General features: G+C 40.8%; 1 protein-coding gene across 3 annotated transcripts in view; it reads right to left on the reverse strand.

Annotated features, from left to right (window-relative positions):
• The window catches only part of MIB1 (MIB E3 ubiquitin protein ligase 1), a 101249-nt gene that overhangs the window by 15156 nt on the left and 59595 nt on the right, over positions 1 to 26498 (reverse strand). For all 3 annotated transcript variants that reach the window (XM_084620434.1, XM_084620436.1, XM_084620435.1), the window contains exons 13-18: positions 22464 to 22596; positions 21415 to 21501; positions 9861 to 10022; positions 4564 to 4745; positions 2007 to 2199; positions 317 to 395 (exon numbers count right to left, since the gene is read on the reverse strand). In XM_084620434.1, coding sequence (XP_084476560.1) covers positions 317 to 395; positions 2007 to 2199; positions 4564 to 4745; positions 9861 to 10022; positions 21415 to 21501; positions 22464 to 22596 — 836 coding nt within the window. The remainder of the gene's footprint in view (positions 1 to 316; positions 396 to 2006; positions 2200 to 4563; positions 4746 to 9860; positions 10023 to 21414; positions 21502 to 22463; positions 22597 to 26498) is intronic.

Here is a 26498-nt window from a genome sequence, read left to right on the forward strand (position 1 = left end):
CAACAGGACTGACTACCACAACTCAGTCAGAATAAAATAATGCAGGTAGGTGAAATAAATCTCCTCTCTCAATTTTCCAGTTAAACAGCTACAGTTCTGTTATCTGTCCTCCAAATAATTAAACTTTATTACAGGCAGGTGGTTTTACTGCATTCCAAGTAACGTCAAAGCTCTGATTACCAGACCAAAGTCAATTTACTTGAATAGCCTGCAATTAAGTCAACGTTTTAAAAGAATTTTTAGTGACTATTTTTAACAGACATCTTTTGTTGCATGATCATTATTTTGAAAGGTATTACCTGCCAAGGCTACTTACTCTCACAAGCACACATGTGACCACAAGGCTGGAAGAGTACTGCTGCTTTCTTGTCTGAACATACCACGCATTCTTCAATCTGCAGAAAAGAACAGTAAGGAATAACACGGGAAAGATTCCTTTCCTTTTTGTATCTATTCAATTTATATCTATTTGCTTACTTCCACCCCTTAGCAGGGCAAAGGGAATTTAACAAGCTATGCTTAGTGCCATGTTAGCTACAACAAAACTATTTAGGAAGAAAAAACAGAGTTGATTCGCCACCTAAAAGTGGGATTTAAATGGGAGATTACCATATCTGTATCCAGAAGTCCTAGCTGGCAATATTTATGCTCTTTGCATTACTGGTTATCTAGGAATTATAAATCATACCAGCTAGGAGAATAAGGCCACCAGGCTGGTACACACATTTTTCTTGGCTGTACGGTGCTCAATTAGTTTAGAAGGACTTTCTGCTGTAATCCAACAAAGTGGTATAGGACAGGATTTCTCAACTTTTCTCAAGGGTGAACCACATCTTAGAGAAATGGTCACACGGACCACCCATCTACTGATTCATGAATGCCCAGACCACCACTCCTCCCATTCATACAACATCCTTGTGACAACTAGAGCAACTACTTATGCAGAAAAGTAAAGTAATTGGTGTACTTTTTGCTTTCGTAACACACGTTAGCAACTGGAAACCTCCTTTGATCAACTCCCAGTGTGACAAGTGGTGGGGCTGTCTGGCTGATGGGGGAAGGGCACCCACAGAGACAACAGGAGGTGGAGGTAAGCTTTTCTGAACCACTCTCCACCATTTTAAAGCCCCTCCTCTCCTCCCTTCCCCCCCCCTTCAGGCTTACTAGTGGCATATGTTATCAGTTTGACACTCTGTATGCATGAGGTAGCTTGCTATATGTCATATTAAGGGAGGGGGGGTGATAGTTACAGCTATCGGGGGCACACCTGGGCTTTGAAGCAACTGCATGGTTTGCACTGTGCAGGTACCTTTGGATTTTGAAGTGACTGCATAAGCACGTAATATAACTGTTTTGTCTTCAATTCACAGGATTACACGTCCGGTGGCTGATCCTGGTACCATGGGCTACATTTCTCTCAACAGAAAGAAAATTAGGGGGTGGCGGGGGGATTTGGTTGATGCTCCCAGCACCACAGAAATCATGCACCTTTAATGTAAATATAGTGTAAGCCACACTTTGCTGGAAAAGGAGATTCGATTTACATGGAGGCCAAGGCATTTGTATGAGGCCTGATAGATCAGGCAGTGGTCTCCATGGAGTTGGGGCCATGGTACAAGACATTCTTGGTAGGCCTGGATGTGTCAGGATGCTCTGAATTTGAGCACTGAAAAGGTGGAAGACTGCTGACTAGTTTGGGTGGCTGTGGCTCCCCCCCTTAAGATTACTACCTTTCGGAATTCTTATAATAAAGTTGCTGCCACTTCCCTAAGACAGATAATTCTTGTCTCTGTCCTCATTAACCCTTTGTCATTTGCAATGTGCAACAAGAAGCGATATCAGAGAAATGCTGCACTCTGCTCTAACCACTGACAAACTAGACATGTGAGAGAAACCATGGCAGCTGAGACAGTGTAGTTTGTTAGTACAGTCAGTCTCTTCTTTTCACAAAAAAATCACAACTGCAGGAAGAATACAACGGGAATATTAAAAATTGTGTTAAGTACCTTTGTTCTGGACTGGACTTGCTCTTTACAGATGAGGCATTTCTTGACCCGTGGTGAGCAGAGGGAACAAGTAGCAATATGTCCACATGGGCCAAATAACGTATCTCTCTTCATGTCTGAACACACCATACATTCTTCTAAAGTTTCTGAGTCATTGCTGATCATAGACGGACTTCGAGAGCCAACCTGTCCACTAAAAAAAAAACACCTCATAGTCAGGCTTAAGTCAGCATTACAACTTTGTGCATATTCTGAAAACACTTTTGTAAATCATACTGTACTTCAAACCCCGAGTCATTTTCTTATGTGTATTACTCAGTCTAGTTTGTGCACAGATTGTATCACCCCTTCTGTTAACTTGTATGTAAAGCTGCTGAGGCATTTGGGGGTCAGTGTCATCAGTATGGAGATTACAGTTCTAATTTTACATGAGGTACAAGCAACGTAATTTTCTGGCTGACAGGAGCATAGCTACGTGCTTGGATAAATCAATCTGCAGAAAAAGTTGATAACAGTGGGTTGGAGACGCATCTAGAGAGTGTATGAGGAGAGAACACTTCTACTCCCATCTTTATGTCAATATTTATCTAGGCCTGGGGGCCCGATTGACAGCACCCGGGGTGGCGTGGCCAAAGCCAAAGCCTGATCCCCACTGCCCGGGGCAGGCAGGCCAAAGCCCAAGCCCAAGGGCTTCAGCCCCAGCAGGGAGCCTGCAACCTAAGCCCTGATGCCCTAAGGCTTTGGTCCCGGGTGGTGGGTCTCTGGCCCCAGCAAATCTAAGCCAGCCCTGGCAACTCCCTTAAAATGGGGTTGCGACGACCAGTGTTCCCTCTAATTTTTTACATCCATGTGCGGAATGAATTTTGTTATGTGAATCCATATGGAGGTATGTGACACACGTAACCTTCATATTGGTGCACATAACAAAATTCATGTGGTAGGGGTGGGGCCAAGGGATTCGGAGTGTGGGAAGGGGCTCAAGGCTGGGGCAGAGGGTTGGAGTCGGGTGAGGGCTCTGGCTGGGAGTGCAGACTCTGGGGTGGGGCTGAGGATGAGGGGTTCTGGAGGTGGTTCAGGGCTGGGCAGAGGGTTGAGTGCAGGGGATGAGGACTCCAGCTAGGGGTGAAGGCTCTGGAGTGGGGCCGGGGATGAGGTGTGTGGGGTGCAGGCTGCCCATTGGCTATGGTGGGGAGAGAGAACTCCCTCCAGCCCTCTCTCAGTGCAGTAGCTCAGGCCAAGGGACAGGTGCCTCTCCCTGGCTGCGGCAGTTCCGGTGAGGGTGGGCTGGGCTGAGGGAGGGGCTCCTCTCCTCGGCAGCTCCAGCAGACCTGGGCTGGGCTGAGGGAGGGGCACCTTTCCCCCAGCCACTGCAATTCTGGGACACCTCGGCACTGGGGCTGGCCCGAGGGAGGAGCACCTCTCCCCCAGCCGCAGCAAATCCAAAGCAGCTTGGTGCTGGGGCCAGGCTGAGGGAGAGGCCCCTCTCCCCCAGCTGGGGCAACTCGGCGCTGGGGTCAGCAGGGAGGGGTGACTCTCCCCAAGCAGCGGCACCTCGGTGCTGGGGCCGAAGGGGCGGGGCGCCTCTCCCACAGCAGCGGCAGTTGGGGCTGGTGGAGAGGGGAGCCTGAACCCCTGCGCTGGGCTTAATAGGCAGCTGCGTGGCTGAACAGCTTAGAGGGAACATAGGTTGCAACCCACTTTGGGTTCCTGTCCCACAGTTTGAGAACAGCTGAACTAGGACTTTTTTTTTTTTCTATGCTGCTGCACACCCAGCAGAGGGAGCACATGTTAAACAAAACTTTACTTCCAGCGGGCTAACTACACCAATAAAGGTGCTTGTGCACAAACAAAACAGCCAAATGACTCATGTTCCACGCAGACAGGAAGGCTGAGAAGAAAATACCTGCCAAACCCGGGCAGACAATTTATAAGAAATTTCCTTTTTATTTTATTTAGAAATTTAAAAATCAGAATATGGAGATAAAAAATGTACAACTCAACAGAGATGGCTATATGGATCTGAGAATTAATGAAAGGAGCCTTTGACCTCTAAATCACTAATGTGAATCTAACCTGGACAAGCAGGAACTGGAAACTTACTATTTAATGGGTGGCTGATGGCATACATAAAATATTGAAGCCAGTCTACTTCCTAGAAGATAGCCTACTTCCATGCCCCACTATTTTTAAGTATCAGTACTTGATACAGAGAAAGAACACTGAAAGGGCATGGATATAGAATTACTCTATAAGATGAGGAGGGACATGCTGCGCATGCCTCAAGCAGAACAGGGAAGCTTGCTCTGTACTGATGCTCATTCTGTACTTAATTCGTTGACCTCAGTTTCAACTAATTATTTTGTAAATAACATTCAAGACATATGCAGCAGAATATAACTACTTACCTTTATCTTGATTTTCAGTAGTCTATTATGACTAATAATTGAAAAAGAGACTTGTGTTTTTTTTTTAATTCTACTTCAATTGATCTATCCCAAGGAAATGAAGACCTGTAAACAGGATGCTCAGAAATTCCATATTGTATTTATATACAAACCTGACTTTTTCTTTGTGACATTTAGCCAATGCTTTGCAGAGGCTAGGATCAGGGCAGAGGTCAAGAGGAGACTGACCCTTCTTATTACGAATACTGAGGTCAGCTCCGTTTGCTGCCAGAAAGCAGGCAATAGATGCTGCACTCTTCTTCTCTGCTCCCTGGGTACCAAGTCCCATTATTAACTGAAAGAAAGTAAATAGACAACTGACTTGAGATTCTCTATTTAAATACTTGAGAATATAGTCTTACTACTCAAGGAAAACAGACCATTTAACATGTGCACATATATAAGAATATATTTTCTAAATAGTAGTTTGATTCTATCTGAGCATGCATTTTTAGCTTATCTGGAGTTCTAAGATGAAAATCATTGTACAATTACCCAATTTTCAACCAGATAAGTTCCCTGCACAGACTAATTCATTAAAGGCAACAACATCTAAGTCTTCAAAACACAATGTAATCTCTGTGCACCTGTATTCTGGGGTTACAGAACCAGTGCTCTCCAAATCTAACCCTAACTCCGTCGCAAAGCTTAATGGTAGCACATAATTCCCGTCAGTTTTCTTTATACCAGTTTTTCTAATTATCCTGCTTTGACCAAACAGTTAAGGGAAAGAATGTAAGGCCGTTTATCTAATGTGAGTGTGGATCCATTATGCCACCTTCAGCAAACTTCAGCCTTTCAATAATAAAGATCTTCTATAGATTTAAAACCTGCAGAGTAGGAACTAGGACAACACACAACTTAACATTGAAAATATGTCTATCCTGGAAGACTATGGACAGGTGGAGAACTAGAAGGATAACATCACAAGTACCAAGGAAGAAAAACAGAAGAAATGAAAGAGGAAGTGATTTCCCTTTCTACTGTGACACTTATTTTGAATTGAATAAAACATCAGTAAATTGGGAACTGAGTAAAACATGAAGGTCGCTATTATAACAAATACAATAACAGAACAATATTATATTATAAAACAGCCAGCTATGGAACACTTAATTTTAGTAAAATAAACTTTTCACATTAACAACTTCCACTATGAGCAATGGGAAAAGAAATAGGTGAATGTGCTCCATGAACATCAAGAGGGTTTTTGTTTGTTTTTTTGAGAACCTGCTAGCCACCGCATCATGTGGGGAAAACAAACCAAGACCCTTTACCTCAAAGTAGACTTACAGCATCCAGTGTAACTGTAGTCTTGCTTCTGCAATAGCTTAGTCAGTTGTAACATTTCATATCTTGATCACCATTTTACAGACACTGAAGTCTCAAAGGACTGACAGCTTTAAAACTTTAATTTAACCTCAGTGCTACAGTGGAGCAAGAAATCATCTTTTCATTCTAAATATTTCAAAGATCTTTTAAATCTTAGATTCACTGTGTAGTATGGGCTACAGAAGTCTCTGATGGCCCACATTCAAAAAAAAAAAAAAAGCAGCTATTGGATGATTTTAACAATGAAGTTACTAAAAATCAGATTTCTCAGATAAAAATCAAGAAATACAGATCTACTTTATGCAACTTAATGTTGTCTGTTAGCATTTAGTGGTCATTGTCCTAATGTGAGGGAGGATGTAATAATGTTGCAAACACTACTACTTAAAAGGCCAAATTCTGGGATTACAATTAATCTTCTTTCAAAGGTTTTAATCCAACTTCGGTATTCATATTACTATCCTACTTAAAGATATAATACAAATTCTTCATGAGATGGCCTTAAAACTCCAGTAAATACAATACAATAAAATTTGCATATATTTTACATGCGTGCACATAACTCCAACGGACTTGAATGGGAGCAATATACACTCATGAGGGTAGACTGTGAACCTAAAAAGGCTTGTTATTGAAACAATAATTTACAGTTAAATTTGGTTTTTAATAGTAGAGGAAATAAGAAAACACCAGCCTTCTGCTGTACCTAAACTATTTGATATTGTAACGTACATTAATTATTGTATATTAGCCTTATTTAGGCAATAACAGATGGGCATTGAGATGGCCTCCTTAGATTTGATACATTTCTGCAGGATTAACAATATCAAACAATATTTGGAGAATGATTCAAGATAGTTTCCAGGCATGCATTAGCTAGACTTCTCAAATGGGTACTGCTCTCATTATATGAAGTGGACAATTCAAGCAAGATTACAAAATCCTTGCATGTAAGCACCAGTCTCCTCCACATCCTGCATGCTTCCCAAATATTTCCTTTAGTTATGCAAAAGTTCTTCTTGTGACAAAGGATACATGTAAATATAAGTGGGAAAAGCCCAGACCCATGACTGACCTCAGTGGGAGCTGCTGCTGGTTGCTCACCACTTATTTAGGTGTTTAAATATGTATTTATGAGCTTAACTTTCAACCAAGATTTAAAAAAAAAAAACAAAAAAAAAACTTAAGTTCTGTTCTGACAATATATTACTTCCAAGTGAAGTACACACCTGAAAGAAATTGGAAGACTACGGAATACAATAGTTTGGCAACCCAACCTCTCTTAAGAATGTCTTAACCAGGCACTCTTAAGATGAGGAGAAGACTGGTAAGAAAGAAAGAGAAAGAGAAAGAGAAAGAAAGAAAGAAGGGGGGAAAAAAGCTTCAATTTCATGCAGATGCTGCCAGTGAAAAGGGGTGGTCACTGAAAAAACAATTCAATGCAGCGCTGAATCTGAGAAAGAACATTCATGTGTGTCACGCTTACTGTATGCTTACTTCAGATGTAACTTCTCAAACACAAAGCATTTTTAGTAACTTGTCACAAAGTTCATTTCAGACCACAGAACTGAAACTGACCCTTTATTGTTCTTTTATCCCACTTATTTAAGAGGAGTTCTGTGTAATACTGCTACAACTTTTCCTTACATATGCCAATCACTTAGGAGGAACAGTAAATATTCATTAAAAAATAGTATTTCAAATCCTTCTATAGAACACTCAGGCAAGTATACTTCAACTGAGTTAAGAATGTGTATTTTTTCCTAATAGCCCTATTCATAACTTTTTGATCTTGACAGGTATGCCTGCTTGATACATCCAATTTTGCTTCCTTTTATTACTTGTACAGTGGTTACTATTAAAAAGTTATTAAGTATCACACAGATGATTTTCAGAGTTAACAGTTACATCCCTATCTTATTTATATAGGTTGGTACATTAGTAAATGTTGACTTTTTAATGATGTACAGTGAATTTACAGTTTTGAATAGCTGCCTTTTTTCCTATAAAACTTTTGTTTAAATGAAACTGTCTCTGGAATATTATGTACAATTACAATAAAAAATGACTACGTAAAATAGGCACTTTGTTACTCAGCAAATCTGACCCTTTGGTATATTCTGAATCAAATATTTTAGCGACAGAAAATAGTTTTTACTTCTGTTTACATCTGTTAGCCCTGCAGAGTCAACACAGACATGAATGTGATGTATGAATTCTACTCCTGGTTTCTGCAGCAACAAAAAATTTTACTTCCAATTGCAAGGTAAAATTCAATCTTATACCAACAAAACCCTACTGTTTTAGCAGGGTTTACAGAAGTAACTGAGGGAGGAAATTCTGCTTTAATCAATCAAGAGAGGGAGTCGCAATTGGTGTACGTTTGGTCCCACAGATTCTTTATTAATAGAGGTGAAGTTGCATGATCAAGAAAGAATTCCACCCGACTTTCAGATCCCAGGTGAGTTAGCAGAACTGGCCATGGTGAAAAAAGCCAACTATTTTTAACTTTAAATTGAGCAAGTTTGAGCTAGAGTCACTGAGAAAAACATTGTTCTACTATACTGTCTAGAATGCTTTTCAAAGCTAAACTGAATTGTAATGTTATGATTTAAAACAAGAGTCAAGAATTTTGACTGAGGCACCCTATAATTACACTATGGCATGTTTACACATCACTCAGTGATGTATTAAGCAGTATCTCTACAGATATGTGGATGTGTAGAAATATTTTATGCATCAAGTGCAATAAAAGCAAAAATTTCTGAAATGTAATGTACACACAATGACAAATATACACACACAATAGCAAACCAATGGTAACAAAATGATCATTTTAAAATGTGATTTGTTTTTAAAATCACCAAAGCACTTAACATTCAAAAAGGACTAGTCTATAAAATTTTTCTAAAATGAGGCAATATAGCAGTCAAGAGCATTTGACTTTTTAAAAGATGTGTCTAAGAAATAACTTTAAAAAATTCATCTCTAGACAGAAGCATTGTGCGTCATTTTTTTAATTAGGAAGAAGTGTAAGTCTCTCAATTAGAAGTTTAATTTAAATAACCTCCTTTGCCTTAATTATAACATCACTAGTAGGCGTAGTTATTATTCTTTGTACTAAGGTATGCCAGTTCAGTCTAAGAGGTGTGAAAAAACACCCCCCTGAGCGTTGCAAGTTTTAGCGCTGTAAAGTGCCAGCGTAGACAGCGCTCCCAGCGCTGGTACCTATTCCCCTTGTGGAGATAGCATTTTTAGAGCGTTGTGAGAGCTCTCCCAGCACTATGCTGCGACTACACGCGACAGTGCTTTAACATTGCCAGTGAAGACGTGCCTTTAGAAAGATCTCTCCTATTTCTCCATTTACTGTATATGGATTTACATCCTTGTAATAATATTTAAACTGCAATTTTATCACAATAAGATAGTTGCCTTATTTATCTCTTTCCCCTTCTCCCCAACATCAATGACCATCCTTAGTTTTCTGGGCATTAACAATTTAACTTTGATCCTTGTTTTTCATAGTTGGTGAGACACCAGCCGCATCAGAATGGACTTCTGAAATGAATTTGTCAGGACACAAATATAACTTACTAGGTAACATGATTAAGCTACAGCTAAATGCAAATAACCCGCATAATTTCTCTAAGTTTTAGAGCTAAAACACAAAACATAAAACATAATACATGAAAGCTACAAACAAAGCCATGCAAGATGTTAAATCAAAGCATATTTTATTCTTAATCTCTGTACTATATTACTGCTCATTTGTTTCTATTAAAATAATTTCTTCCAAATTCCTGGAACTCATACAAGTTCACTACCAAAGACAAGTCTATGATAATATTTTGGGCACACACACCTTTTTCTTTAAAACAGATGAGTTAATGAAATAATAATAATAAGCATAAAAAAGTGCATATGTAACAATTTGATTTTAATATGGCCCCGCAATTTGGTGAAGAATGTCTCTAAATAAATCTGTGCTGACAACAAGCAGTTCAACAGTACAGAGTCTTCAGACTAGACTACAGAAAGAGGTGTACGGGAAAGAAAGTAATAAACAAATTTTATTTACTGTGTTCTTTGATGGCTCCCAAGCAGTATCTACCTTGCCCACATCTTGCATGTCTTGGAGCTGGCGAAGCTGTGACAAAGTATGATGCCTCAGGGCTTCATGTAGGGGAGTATCCCCATCTTTATCCTGAATATCCAGTTTAGCACCTGCACGGACTAAGAGCTGAAAGAGAAAGAATCTTATTTAGATAACACAAAGAAAACTACCAATATTGTTTTAAGGAAAAAAATGCAATGGAAAATCAGTTCTTTTAATTACCCTAAAAGGCCTGAAAATGATAAAGAAATTCTGATTATTTACCTTACAGTAATTGATCGAGACATGTTGTCCCTATGTGTATTCCACTTCAGGTGCAAACGCACTCAATACACCTGAGTACGGAAGACTTTACATTAGTAGTGTCTGATGGTCTGTGCTTGTGCCCTCTACCTCTGAACTGAGGGGCAGCAAGGACCAACCGCCTCTCCAGTTCCTTCTCTACCACAAATCACTTTAGGAAAGAATCTGAAGTGGACAGAAAGGAGAGTGGGTAATGGAATACACGTAGGGATTACACATCTCAAACTCCAGTTACCATAAGATAAGTAACCAGAATTTCTCTTCTATGTGATGGGCCCCAGGGTATACTCCACGTGAGGTGACTCTCGAACAGTATTCATTGAAGAGGACACAGGACCCCTGCTGTATCACAGACTGCAGGACTACTGTGCCAAAGGATGTGTCTGCTGACGAAGCTTGTATCAGGGCACAATGCGTAGTAAAGGTACAAGAGAGGCCCATATTGCCACACTACAGATACCCAGAAGGGGAACATCCAAAAGAGAATCTAGCCTGGGCTCTCACTGTCAGCTTATAGCAAAAGCAAGCTGCAATCTGAAATCCACTTAGAATGTCTTTGTGAGGAGATTGCTTCCCATTTAATCTGTTTAATAAAGGAGATAAAAAGCTTCAGAGATTTCCTGAAGGGTTTGTCCTCTATATGAGGAGCATCCAAAGAATGAGACTTCCTGTCTTCTCCAGTTGCATGAAGTTTTGGGCAGAAACCAGGTAGGCTATGATCTGATTTAATGGAATTTAGAGAGTCTTTCTAATGAATACAGGGTGCAGCCTGAAAAAGCCTTCTCCTTACAGAAAACTGTGTAGGGTGGGTCTGCCATAAGGGCCCCCAAGATCACCTACTCTTCTAGTGGACCGCAGTCACAAAGGCCATCTTTACAGACAGATGAAGAAAGGGGCAGGAGGCTAAAGATTCCAATGGAAGATTCATGAGCGCTGACAATATGAGATCAAGATCCTAAGTCAGCATAAGTTTCAATACCCAAGGAGAGGTTCTGGCAAGGCCTTCTACCAGAGGACGGAAAACATTAATCACTGCCAAGTGCATTCGCAGCAAGCTGTGAGACAGACCCAGTCATTTTAAAGAGGAGATAGTACAGAATGATAGGAATCTGTGAGACCTTTGGAAATATCAGATGATGCGGGGACCAGATAAAATTTTATTCCATTTTGCAGCGTACCACTTTCTTGTAGAGACTTTCTGCTATTATTGATGATGGATTGTACCACCTCTGAACATGACCTCTCTAAGCTTACTGTTCATCCAAATACTGGGCTTTTAGATTGAGGGATGCTGGGATTGGGATGGGAGATATTTTTTTTTGTCCTAAGTCAGCAGGTCCAACACAAATGGATTCATATGCACAGATAAGAAGCCATCTGAAAGGATGCTGCTGAAACAAAATTGCCTCAGAAAACAGGGTGCCACTTGGCCTACCGATGCTTTACCCTGCTTGATTTTCCTCAGAAATCAAGGTAAGACAGAAATGGATGAGGAAATCATACATGAGCAGGTCTGAACACTGCACTAGGAAAAATGTCCCCCCAGGAGTTGTGCCCCAGAACTGCTCACAACCAGTAGGCCGGGTATTTCTTATTCTCTCGGGACACAAAGAGGTCCCATGATGGGAATCCCCGCTGACAGAATATGCTCTGTACAACTGAGTCATGAAGTTTACACTTGTGGTCTCTGTGGAAGTGCCAACTGAGGCTGTCCACAGAAGTGTATATTATTACTGATAGGTGCACTGCCAAAAATGGTGATCTGGAGTCAGCTACACCTATTCCAGAGCTTGATCACTTCTATGCAAAGAGGAGTGGATCTTGCTTCTTCCTGTATGTTATATAATATACTGTAGTCACACCGTCCAACATGACCTGAATGTATAGGGCATGGATGAAGAGCAGGAACCTTTTGCAGGCTTTGTGTAGTGCTTGCAATTTGAGGAGATTGATGTGAAGCTTAGATTCTTACTGGTACCAAGCGTCTTGAGCCACAGTTTGTCCAGATGCATTTTCAATTCAGTAGGGAGGCATCCATAATTAGCTTCTTTGTAGTTGGAACGGGGTACAAAGGAAACCGCTATCCATACAGTTTCTCTGTCTTCCTACCAGGTAAAGGATGTCAGAACACTGGGAAATTGAGCAGAGACAGCCTGGGCAACAGAGTCTCAGAGAGTAAACTGTCCATAAGCATGCCTGAAAACACCAAAGATGAAGCCCTGAAAAGGGGATTATTCTCCCATTTTTGAAAGGGAAAGGCAATGCCCTAGTGTGCCAATTGCCACAGCATCACTTTGCTTTCCATTCCAAGCAAACTGTTCATGCTGGTTCTTCTTGAGCATGTTAAGTCTGGTATAAGGAATCGACACCACCTACAGCAAGCTGCGTTTATGCCCGGCCAATCATCCACAGAACAGATTTTTACCATTAGACAAACTGTTGAAAAAGCCTAAGAATTTTGGCCCAGGAAAGAGAAGGCATGCATATAGCCTTTATTGATTGAAAAGCTGCCTGACTGTTGATCATTGCTCCCTTGGGCTCTGCCTGCAAGCTGCTGGTGTGCCTGGCTAGCTCCTCAACCTTCTCATAGAGATGTACCATGAAAGTGAGAGCTGTGTTCACTGAGATGTCCAACTGCTTTGAATACAACAAACAACAACATCCATCAAGGGTGCATGGCTGTACCGATCTGTTCAACACAGTTATTGACCAAATGAGGGAAACCGTCACTAATTGCATATCAGAGTTGATATTGCATGACTTCTGCATAACAGACCTGGAATACACAGATGACTCAGCTATATTTACATCCCCACAAACTAATCTCATCAATGCCCTGAATATATTTATAGAAGACGCAAGTAGGCTTGGTCTACTTGGAAGAAGACTGAACTGACAAAAGTGGCTGATAGACTTCTACCCCTACCCATAATAATCAATGGACAAGAAGTTGATTTCATTGAGTATCTTAGCTCTGTTGTCACCAAGGGAGGTTGCCTTGCTGACATGAAATATCAAATCAGCAAGCCTGTGGGTGTTATGCAGACTCTTTGGAAGCCTCCATGGCGTCAATGCCACATATCAACTCAGACTAAGATAGCATCTATCAAGCAGCAGTGGCTTCTGTCCTTTTATAAAGCTCTGAAATCCAGGCCACCACAGACACAAAAATGTGCCAGCTAGATGCTTTCAACATGAAACAGCAATGATGTATTGAAGGCACATGGTGATTTCATCATGTTACACAAAAGGATGTCAGGTGTTGGACCAACCACCCTCCAAGTGTTTTCCCAAGTGACTCAAAGCTGGCTCAGGTGGCTTGGCCAGAGTCTATATCCATGCCAGCTTGATATGTTTGATCCAACAAAAGCTGGAGGGACAAGACCTCACAGGCTACCTCAGACACACTGAAGTGATGTCATGGCTTCCAACCTCATCCACATTATAGTCTTAATACGGAGCAGGCTACAACATTGGCAGGAGACCAGGCTCTCTGGACACGGGTGATCCAAAGGATTCTATGCTCCATGAGTGGGAAAATTAATGAACGGTGTCATATAGGTACAGGAGGCCACATGACGTAAGAGGGGAAGGCAGCATCAGCATCACTGTCATCTGAGAGCTGAGTCGAAGCTGGATGATGAGGTCCCTCCCAGCTTGGAATCTGTCCTGGTCTAACTATGCTGTGGCTGTAATCAAATCCAAAGTTGCTTCAATAAAGTCTATCGTTTGTGTGGCAATTAAAAGGGACTTTTCTTGTTTTACCTGGAGCCCTGAGGATTGAAGGAGGCTGAGAAGTGATAGGGTTGTTCATCATATATCTCAGTATGATCAACTTGTAACCAGCCAATCATCAAGGTAGGGAAATACTGGCAATGCAGGTAAGCTGTCACCACGGATAGCACCTTCTTGAAAACTCTAGGGCCTGTCAAAAAATGGAAGGGAAGAACTCTGCACTGGTAATGGTCTAGGCCCACTGTAAATCTCCTGTGTGCTGGGTGAATGTCTATCTGAAAATAGGAGTCCTTCAATCAAGAGCTGCAAGCCAGTCACCTTTGCTCTGAGAGGGGATTATAGAGATGATCATTCTGAATCTTGAAAAGCAAATGAACATACGCACTTCAGTCTCTAGAATGGGGTCTCCAGTCTCCAATCCTTTTGGGGATGAGGAAATACCTTGAATAAAAAAACCTTCCCACTATGCTGAGGAAGCTCTAGAGTTCCTAGCTGAAACAGGGAGTCTACCTCCTGTCTGAGCATCCTCTCTTGAGACGAGTTCATGAAGAGGGATGAGAGGAAGGGGGTTTTTATGGTAGGAATAGAGAGAAATTCTACTGTATAGCTGATGACAATGATTTCTAGGACTCGTCACCAGGGAGAAACAGGCCAGACAGTCACTGAATGGAGAGTGGATGCTGGGTGATATGGGAACTTTGTTTGTAGCTCTTGAGGGTCCCATCAACAGGGTTTCTTGGCAGAAGACTGGGGAGAGAACAATGGAAGGATCTTCTCTCAGCTGCACTGCCCACTCTGGCACTTTCTGGGAGGCTTGTAAGGCTTTGGTGGTAAAAAGGCAGAGGACCAGGGTACTGTTTAAATGGTGGTGATTTGGAGCATTTTCTCTGAGGTGCTGTCACATGTATACCCAAGAAGCAAAGGGTAGCATGAGAATCCTTAAGGATATGCAGTGACTTATTCGTTTTGTCACTGAGCAGACCGTCACTCCTGAAGGGGAAATGCTCTGCCATAGCTTGAATTTTCTTGGAAAACCCCAAGGACTGGACCCATGAAGTCTGAAGTAGTGTCCACTGCAACTACTGAACCTGCAAGAGTGAGAGGATGCCCAAGACACTGTGGAACCTTTTTCAGGGCTAATCTTGCATCACAATACGGCCAGTGTAGCCAATGTCTTCGTTTCAAGCTCACCAGAGAAGTGCGAGTTCTCAGAATTCCACACGGGGAGCCAATGGTACCGGATGCCTAGTAACGCCTCAAATGGCCAACAATACTGGAGAATGACAGCCCAATGATGTGGGTACATCCCTAGTGATTACCAGTTCTGAGTGTATTGGTGAATCCAGGTCAGCATACACAGCCAGGTCATCGAGGATATGATATCCAACCCCTAATGATGGGGAGTGGCAGGGAAGGTGGAGCCACTGTGCAATCACTAACTAGGAAGACCCAAGCAGGCCATGCAGCACTTGAAGGCGAGATCTAGGGCATGCTAAGTATTCCAAATGGTGGAGCTATTGAGGGAAATCCCCCAGAACCCTACTAATAATATCTAACTCACTAAAAACTATCTAAAAGTGTTTATTTACAGAAAAATAAGTCAGAGCAGGATTGCTCGTAAAGCTGCAGACACTGAAGAGGTTCCTTCTCGTACCATGGGCAATACCAAGGAACTGGACAAGTGATTGGTCTGTGCCACCCATTGTGATCTCAATTCAGAGGACAGGGAAGCAGGGGGCACAGGCATGGGCCGATGTATAATGCTGATGAAAAATCTCCCAGTCTCAGGCTATATCTATGCTACAAACTACAGATGTGATTCACAGATCGCGCACACATGCTAGCTTGATGAGAGCTAATGCGAGAATGTGTATGTGAACTGGGAATCACACCTCTAGTTTGTAGTGTAGATGTAGTCTCACACACATGAAGTGCACATGTGCCTCGAGTGGAATATGCGTAAGGACAACCACTTGAAGGAGGACTTTATTTTACTGTAATTTAAATAGAATATTCACATTTTATTCTGTATTTTCCAGGCTTTGTACTCCAATTCCAATTAGGATTTTAGTTATATTCAATTGCTCTATGTTTTATTTCAGCATGAACTTGATTTCAAGCTGTATTTTGATGGGGAGCTAGGATAAAAACCATGCCAGAAGACCCACACCATGCTTTTTAAGACTTGAGAGATATCCTACATGTAAACAGTGCAACACTACAGAAGCAATATATCAGAAATAAAGGAAGGCTAACAAGGTGAATCTCCAAATGGTTTCCATAAAATTGTTCAGAATTATTACATTTTTACATGATATGTATCTTTACACCATAAGAAAGTTACGATAGCCTCAAAATCAACAGAGCAATTAAATGTGTGCATACGTCTATCATTATTCAGCAAAGCACTTAAGTACCTGCTTAAAGTTAAGGATACGCTTAAACCCCATTGAAGGCAGTGAGATTTAAGTATCTTCTTTAAGTTAAACAGGTGCTTAAGTGTTTTGCTGAACAGAAATGGACTGCTGAATCAGCCCCTCTATGATTAAGGAGTACAATTATATCCTGCACTGAGGCTTGAAAAGTGGAAAGTGCAAGTGGAAAGTTTCCTTAGTGAGCGTGTAGCCTAAAGCCATCACTCTACACAGAACGCAAGGTTTCGTTTAAATTTTTTTCTTCGTAACAGTTTTCTAGTGAAGTCATAAGCATACATGTGATACATATCAGTCTAACACACATTTCCAAAGTAAATCCAAATAAAGTCAAACTCTAAGAAAAGAAATGATAAAAATAACGAAGATATCCCATATCATTAGCAACTTATACTGGCATTGTACATTATAAAACAACCAACTGCTGAAGAACTGAAAAATTCACCATTATATCTCCTGACAATACTTACAAATTCTTTACTCTTAAAGAAATTAAGTTGCTAGCCAATATGCTTGTGAAGATAACTGTCAAATATGAGTTGAAGCAGCACTACTTTCCCTAGTCCACAGATAGATCACAACAGCAGTGTGAAAAACAAGATGGTCAGTTTCATCGCTGCTATTAAAAAAAAACTGTTAGCAGTTAAAATGTCAAAATATCAACTTCAGACTTCTAAGAACCGGCAAAAACCATGAGTAGCAGCAGAGGCAAAAAGACCCCAGAAAGCAGAGATATGAGGAGGAGCAAGAGGAACAACCCTCCCCTCCAGCAGCCACGATACTCTTTGAGAGGAGTCTGGTAGCAGACAATCCCCCACCATAAAACACAAGAGCCAGAAGGGTCTAGAGCAGGGGCGGCCAACCTGTGGCTCCAGAGCCACATGCGGCTCTTCCGAAGTTAACACGCGGCTCCGTGTCTAGGCACCAACTCCAGGGCTGGAGCTACAGGCACCAACTTTCCAACATGCCAGGGGGTGCTCACTGCTCAACTCCTGGCTCTGCCGCAGGCCCTGTCCCCACTCCACCCCTTCCCGCACCCTCCCCGAGCCTGCCGTGCCCTCACTCCTCCCCCTCTGAGCCTCTGCAAGCCACAAAACAGCTGACTGGGAGGTGTGGAGAGGGAGAGGGAGGCACTGATCAGCGGGGCTGCCAGTGGGCAGCAGGTGCTGGGAGCAGAGGAGGGGGGCTGTTGACCTATTACTGATGGGGGGCTGTTGACTTATTACTCTGGCTCTTTGGCAATGTACATTGGTAAATTCTGGCTCCTTCTGAGGCTCAGGTTGGTCACCCCGGTCTAGAGGAAAAGAGACACCAAACAAATAAAGCTCCTTTCTCCCTTCCAGACCCCGGAGCAATTTGGAACTTAAATTTCCTCAGGACCTAATAGCCAGAAAATGATGTACAAGACTGCCCTTCCTATCCGCAAAGCAAGGTCCAGGGACAGCAGCCAGGTAAAAAACCCTAGCACCTTCCCCTTTATTCAGCAAATGGTGTTACCTCTGGACCTCACAAGTGGGTCCCATTCCTCCTTTCCTTGTATTCCTTCCCAGTAGCCAGTGACTGGTATGTTTTTCTCAAGCTATTGTTCCCAAATGAGGGGGACAACCTGCAAGTTCCACTTGTAGAAGTTTCTCTTTAGTAACTGTTGGGTTCTGCTCTCCTTCCTTGCAGAACGGGTAGAAGTAAGCCCTCTATGACACCAAACATCCTGAAAACTGCATGGATCTCGGGGCAACAATGGAAACCCAAATCTCTGCACAACAGCCTGACCTACCCTTTCCCATGACAACAGGGCTCTTAAAAGAACTATACTACCCTTAACTTCTACTTCATAGATGCATAAGGCTACAACTTTGGAAGGAACCCAATAGGAATTAATAATTTTGATTCATGGGAGCCAATATATTCTTTGCATGGCTGCGTAAGTTATTTTAGGATTTTTAGTTAATCCAGCTTTGAGGTGTGGATGCTCTGCTAGGGTTCCATTTCAACATTCTTGGACATAAGCACTCCAATCTGATACACCACATACTACTAGTTCTTCAACATGCCTATTCTCCTGCTCATCTTTTAGATTAGCATTGTGCCCACAAAGTATCATGCCAGCTCTAAAAGGGCACACAGGCTCACCAAATATAAATTTAGAATAGCCTGAAGAATGCAAGTGACATTGATTCTATGAAAAATATTCTTCTGGGGGCAAGAAGTTCCAGATATAGGGCCATATCATATGCTTCACTGCAATGGGATCACATCTGTCAACACTTATGGGTAAGAAAAACCATTTTCTAATAATGATAAATACAAGTACAAAGAAGACAGACAATATTTACCACTCATCACAAGATATTTTTAAGAAAAAAGAAAGAAAGAAAAGAAAGCTAGTTACGTAGGTTAGGTTATACGAATAATGGAGAAGCTCACATGCATCAAGTGTTCTCTGCATTGCCTGTGTCCATCTTATTGATGTACTATGGATTTTTATGGTCCAAAAAATGGTGTCCAGATATCTCATTTATACAGGTTATCTACTCAGTCTTCAGTTTGGTCCAGTAGATGATCTGCCCAACTAAAATTTCCACTGCAGTTTCAACAAAAAAGTATTCTTCCTACCTGTCCTAAATTAGTATTGCATTTCTCCCTGGAAGTGACAGCATTTCAGTAAAGTGTGAAAAGTACTATATAAAATTGAAGTAATTACCCTATATGCTAAATATCATTGTTCTAACTGGATTTTAATAATGATGGAAGCTCTGCATCATTCACCCTTGGGAGCGATGAAGTTTTCCTAAACGGGTGCCATCAACTCTCAACTTTCATTTCAACAAGCAGTTTTGGGCACACATGATTTAAAAGGTAATCTTCCAAATATGACCTGAGTCTGAACAGGTGCAGTATTATTTTATTAAATCAAAACAGCTGGGAATAGCTCCAGCGCCTCTGTTGCTGCTCATGGCTTTACCCAGGTGCAGAGTGAAAACTGCACCTATTCAGAACACTAAACAGCTGTGAAATGGACAAGAATCAGGTCACAGCCTTCGGGAAAAGTGGCAATACAGGTATTTTTCATCCTGGTCAATAGGCTTAGCTCTCTAGCCTAGTAGGTGTTGGGTGAATTTTCATAATCCTGGTTATTGCGACCCTATTTTGGGAAACATGAATATTACTGTTTACTGCCAAGGCCTGATTTTCAAATTAGGCCTCTGTTTGTGGTTATAACTGTGTTTGCACTGCATTATCAGAAAAAAGTATTTACAAATGGCAAGCACAAAATGGTAGATATTCACAACGCACACAAAATTGTGCCCCAAGAGGATATTCAATATGAAAAAAATAAATCTTTAACTTGTTTCTTTGGCTATTAGGAGACAAACTTTTATCATGAGTGTTAACCTGAATAATTTCACTATCCATCTATTGGCTCTGTGAAGTCTGAACAAGCTGTGACAATAAGTATTCCAGTCTTTTTTGTTTTAGTTTTATCTAGCAAAGAAATGCTACTTGTGAAAAATCACAGATTGGAAATCTGACATCTGTAGTAGTTTCTCCTTCACAACCTTCATCTCTCATTCTCCCTTTCCTCCCCGATTCTTGTCACATTGTGGGTTTGTATCCTCCGCAAACTGCAGACTACAGGTCCCCGCAGAGGACATAACCACAGAACTTAAGGTCTCAAAGTGACATTCCACCTAGCAGAGATTACTGTTTAAGAGGTCAGAGACACAAATTTAGCACCTTATATATAAGCTAACGTTAAACATACTTAGTTACTTTTAATTTTAAATGGCTTTACAAAAATCATTTGTAATGCATATACTAGTAGTGCCAAGAGACCACAGTATGGACTGGACTCCCACTGTGGAAGGTATTCTATAAAACACACAAGCCCTGCCCTGAGGGAGCTAGCATCTAAGACAACCAGAGACATATGAAGAGATGGGGACGAGGAAGGATGTGACAAATGAGATGGTAGTGGCCTGATGGATTTGAAGGAGGTGTTGTGTTTTTAAGGAACAGAATGGAAGAAAGCACTGAGACTGTTGTGGGAGAAGAATGAAGAGACCTCTTTGAACAGTAAGATTATCCAATTAACTCAAAGGGTAGCAAACAGCATGATAGAGAAAACGTGTGTGTTCATTAATATAAAATTATTTAATTAATAAGTTGGCAGTAATAATCTGTGAACTAGCTCAGGAACAGTGTTTCGGAGGAGGGTGGGGGGTTGCCAGCATGCATACATGGAACATGGAAGTAAAAATGGTTATGGAAGAAGTAAACAAATGGCATCTCTAGCAGAGCAGAAGTGGAGGGAACATAACCACCACCAAGGTGAATAAGTACACAGAGGAAAAATTACATAAGGCCCTGAAGGCCATCATAATAAGCTTGAACTTGATGCAGTGAATAAGGGGAGTCACTGGGATTTTGAAAGAGAAGATGGTAAAAAAAACCTGTAAGAAGGTATTTTTAGCAACTGCATTTTGAGTGAACTGGAGAAAGATGATGCAAATGTCAGAGAGGCCAAAGAAATGGCGGTTACCATAATCAAGGTGGGAGATAAAGACACGGATGAAAGAGTTTCAGCTGTGTGGACAGAAAGAAGAGTCTGGATCTGTTATGCTAGTTATGTAAAGAAATTAATGCTTTTCTGCATCCAAGCATGCACTTCTAAACCTTAAGTGGTAGACAAATACATGATTGATACTAAATGTATCTTTCAACCTTGCTGCCTCACAAAACATGTTTCTTGATTGGTTGATACTAGAAATTATTTCTTCTATAGAAAGCCCAATGAAAGTAAGACACAATTAAAGTATCTGTCACCATAAGAGCATAAGTGGATGGGGTATTTCCTTTGTCACTAAGTATGCCAAGAAGGTTTAAATAAAGTTGATCTAAATTCAGGATACATCTTAATTATTCTTAAAGGCTAAAACAAGTGGTTATACTAGTATAAATAAGGCTCTTGAATTCCACCTTCTGTTAATGACTAAAGTCACATTGAACAGAATAAAGCTAACCCACATAGCTTATTACAGATATCTTACCCTAACTATTTGTGTGTGCTGTCGTTCAACGGCAAGGTGCAATGCAGTCTGCTGGTTTACATTCTGGATATCCAGGTTAGCATTGCCCTGAAAAAGACGTTAAGAATGTCAGATTTCAACAGTAAATCTAGAAGTAAGGTAGCTAATTAAAGCAAATAACAGAGAAGTAAGAAATAGAGTAATAGAAAATAGAAAAGTAATAGAAAATAGAGAAGTAAGGTAGCTAATTAGAGCAAATTCTGAATGTGACACCTCCTTGATTTGGGAGATTAGAAAAAATTACCAGGGTCAATTTTTCTAGTGCACTAAGCTTCCATCTAGGCATTGATATGAAGTAGCTAGCTTTCAGAGGTGTTTAGCACCCAACAGCAACTCCAGATCCCTAAATGGGAGATGCCCTTTTTTGAAAATACAGTCTCAATTTTAAGTACAGAGAATTTTTGAAAATTTGTCCCTACATGTTTAATTTATGGGATTAAGTTAAGGAATGTAAAACCATTCTCTAAATTGAAAACCAAGAACCTCACAATTATAAGTAGAATAAAGGGGAGAAGGTTGAAGGCTTCGATTAATAGCTTTTAAACTTTAACTGAAAAAACTATAATTAGTGAATCCTTAAATTATAAATAAATGATTCATCCTCAGTCACCTCATTTAATAGGCTCAACATTCTTAACCCTACAATTGTACATTCAGGATGCTGTTGAACTGCCTGCTGGATTGTCCAACTGGACTGTGAAAGAGGGAAGAGAAAACATTGATGATCATTGTTAAATTAATTATAATGATTTTTTAAATTACTCACTGCACAATTTCCAAGTTGCTGACTCTAAAGGGTTAAATTTGTTTAGGAAAGTACTGGAGCAATTTCATCTCTCTGCACCTCTTACAACTAAGCCAATATAATAATGATCCCAGGGGCAAACTTGGCACATAGCGAAGGGAATGCAGCCCAATGCTATCTCAGCTGCTTTGGCAAGGCATCTGCTTCAATAAGGTTAATCAAAGACATGTGACATATTTCAATCCTCCTGAGAGGAAAGCCTTACCTGATGCACCAAGAGTTCAGCCACTTCCACGTGATTATTGAGTGCTGCCAAATGTAAGGCAGTATAGCCGTCATCCTTCTTCTCATCCACAATCCATGGCCGTGGTAGCTTGGACAGCAATACACGCATTGCACTGAAATAATTATAGAAGGGTGTTACAGGAACATGGGCAGAGATATCTGTTGAATAATAACTGGACTACAACACAGAATCACAAATATATTATTCGTATATCAGAACTATAAACAAGTCACTAAGTTCAACTAGCAAATTTTAGAAGTGTATAAAAAAAAGTATACTGAAGAGCTTTAAACATAAAAATCCCGAATTAAGCTGCTTGACTTAAAAGGCAAACACCAATAGCAAGAAAATGTATTCTGTAAAACATCTGAAGAGTTATGGAGCCAGCTTAAATTTTTCTTCTGAAAGATCTAAGAGCAACTGCAATTACATGAAGCTAAAATACTTATTTTCTTTGATAGACATACATAAACCTTCCCCTTTCCAAAAATTTAATGTAATTCTATTTGAAAATATCAGTATCTTCTTTCATTTAATTACAAATAAGCGAGTTTTGTTGCATTATGCCACTTTAAAATTTCAGATTTTAAGACTTGACTAGGCTCATTATGACTCAGAAGGGAACGATGACAGCCTCTCACTGAGAAAGATCCTAAGTGCTGAGGTAAAATGGGGAATAATTCAGACAAATAAAAACAAATGAAATTATAGGTTGAGTATTAATGCAATATACGTATTGTCATAATAATCAGGACCAGCGGTCGAACTACCTTAATATCCTATCTTACAGTAGCCAGTACTAAATGTGTGAGACGGTTGTGAAGAAGCTCGTGATAGTTTAATGAGGTTTTGATAACATTTTCAAGTTTGTGAGAATATAGCAGTTGCCTTTTTAAAATAGTTTCTATTTGACACTATTTGTGACTAGACTCCAGGCAATTCTTCAAAGTAACCCCAACCTGTATCATACATGAATACCATTACTGGATTGACTAGCTTTTGAAACATACTAGATATGTACTTTTGAAACTATACACAGATATCACAACACACTGAACTCATAAGGCTCATACCTGAAGCTGACATTTTTTACTGTGATTATTCTAACCCTAATAATAGTATTTTAAACTAACATAACTATGTTAATTATAGTAATGTTATTCCATAACAAGTGTTTTTAGAGCCAGTGTATCTAGAAGTGATGACACTGAAACTGAAGCTGCATTGCTGGGGGGGAGGGAACAATTCACCAGTATAGAATATCATTTGTTCTCTCTATCAAATTTCTGTCCCATGTCAACCTCTTATAGAATCACAGAATTGTAAGACTGGAAGGGACCTTGAGGTCATCTAGTCCAGTCCCCTGCACTCATGCCAGGACTAAGCATTATCTATCTAGGCCATCCCTGACAGGTCTAACCTGCCCTTAAAAATCTCCAATGATAGAGATTCCACAACCTCCCGAGGCAATTTATTTCAGTGCTTAACCACCCTGACAATTAGGAAGTTTTTCCTAATGTCCAGCTTAAACTGCCCTTGCTGCAATTTAAGCCCATTGCTTCTTTTCCTATCCTCAGAGGTTAAGGAGAACAATTTTTCTCCCTCCTCCTTGCAACAACCTTTTATGTACTTGAAAACTGTTATCGTGTCCCTGTTATTATGGTTAGAACATTCATGCTGCTCACATACCACCCAGTCTGCTCCACTCCACCAGATTGACATTGCATATCTTTCCCCTCTTAACACACAGGATTCAGTGGTAGCACAACGTGATGCAGCCAAATGTCAACACTTTTTGCTGACTCGTTCTTTAAAATAAAGGTAGTGAGTAAAACTGATCTTGATTTTAATTTTTTATTTTTAAAGTTAGCTGTGTTGGGCTCCACCTAAAGGAAACCCCACCCCTCTTTTTAGGGATAAACATCAATCTCTACTGATATTTGCTTACTATGTCATCACCAGATAGACTGGATTAGCAGAAGACCCAAGATCTGAGTTTGGGAGCTGGATGGGGTGCACACTTCTCCCTCCCTCTAGCATGGGCTAGCCAAAGGGGGGTGTGTGTGAGAGAATCACTCCTGCCCCCAAAATAGGGTGGGGAGACTGTTCAAGAAGGCCAAGTAGAATTAGGGAAGCTCTGCTGCCTGGGAATTCAGAGCCAGCAGCAATGAAGCCACATAGCTTAATGAGCTTCCTCACTCTTCTCCCTGTATGGCTACGTGTAGTAGCCTGCAGCATTAGCCTCAATTCTGCTTCCACTTCTCTCCTTACCCAGGCCCAGGGGACTCATCATCCTCCACCTGAAGCAAGAAATTGGGGAGGAAGGACCACTTGGATTCCTTGTAGTGACAAATCAGACACCTACAGAACAAATTAACTCAAAATCGGTAGAATGGAGTATGTCAGTAGAACAGGCAAAACTTGCCACACTGGACTCACTTTGAGCTCCAAAGCAGCACTCTCCCCATTGTCCACTTTACTGATTTAGTTCTAGGGTGGAGTAGGAATAAATTGCCCCATATCCTCTCGCTGTCTTGTCTTTGGGAATGGTATCTGGAGAACTGCCCCTATAGACACCAAAGATCATCTAACAGCTGTGGCTTCTAGAAGCAGCAGTAACTGCTAAAATCTTGTGTTCAGGCAGTCTCTGCTGACGTTGCCCCATTCCCTCCCACCTGTTGAGACTGTATGCATCTCGTAGGCTGCCATGCAAAGTAGACATTGGTTGCCACACTCTGAAATTCAAATAGCTTTCTTAACCCTGCAAAATGGAGATCTAGGCTCTTCTAGATGTTTCATATAATGGACCCTTCCACAATGAACCTCCTGGCCTTTTGTATTTAAACAAACAGCACTCCTGTAAGGAATTCTAGCTGAGAGGCACAGTGGAAAGCAATGCTCAGACGCTTAACCACATCACATACTCACGGATTTACTTCAGACAGAAAACAACAACAAACGTAAGTTTCTTGATGAAACTGGAAAAATGTCAGTACCAATGATACCAAACAATCTTTTTTGTCTTGGTCGGGGCTCACTGTGGCTCTCTTCTTAGAAGCCTTGCGAGGAGGCTCATGGTTGTCTTCCTAGGCCCGGGCATGTCTTCACTGGCAACGTTAAAGCACTGCCATGGCTTGTGTAGTCGCAGCATAGCGTTGGAAAAGAGCCAACACACTTACAGTGGAGCACCCACAGGGACACTACTCGAAGAAGAATGTATGTTTCCTGTAGCATTTAACTATGTGTTTAAAGTCCATTTAAGTGGAGATGTCCACAGACATGAGAAATTTTAGTTGTCAAAATTACACTTAAGGCTTTAATAGATTACATTTTTCAGTCTCTGTCAATTTATGAGATACCAATTGTTGTGGGAACACGGGATTTGAGGGATGTGCCATTTTATTAGAATACAAAATTAAAATAGGAGCATAGTGTGATACTCAACCATCTATTGTGGGAACTGTATTTCTTTTGGCTAGGTTAATCCTGGATTTCATGTCAAAGATACAAGCAATCCAGTGTTGTTGTAGCCGTGTTAGTCCCAGGATATTAGAGAAACTAGAAGAAGTAAGAGACAAGGTGGGTGGGACCTGAAGAATAGCCCTATGTAAGCTCAAAAGCTTGTCTCTCTCACCAATAGAAGTTGGTCCAATACAAGATATTACCTCACCCACCTTGTATTTCGAAGATATGCACAGTCAGCTAAAAAAATAAGCAAAAAGCAAAAATAAATTGATGAGCTACCTCTCCTGCTAAACACATACTAAGAGAAACCCAAGTAATTGCTATGTAAGCCTAGTCTAGATACTGGTACTACTTACTAGCTCATGCTGAGCATTCTTTAGTTTGGATGGACAATGGGCCCCCCAAATACAATTTTTAAGAATTCTTATTTTTCCTCAATGTTCAGCTACACTCTAGTTCTAATTTTAACTGTTATACTATTTAACTACCAAAATAAAGACACTGACAGAAAATGGGGGTTTTCACAAAATCGAGTTTTTCCACAAAAGT

This window comes from Lepidochelys olivacea (genome assembly GCF_965140295.1).
Source record: "Lepidochelys olivacea isolate rLepOli2 genome assembly, chromosome: 2".
NCBI lineage: Eukaryota > Metazoa > Chordata > Testudines > Cheloniidae > Lepidochelys > Lepidochelys olivacea.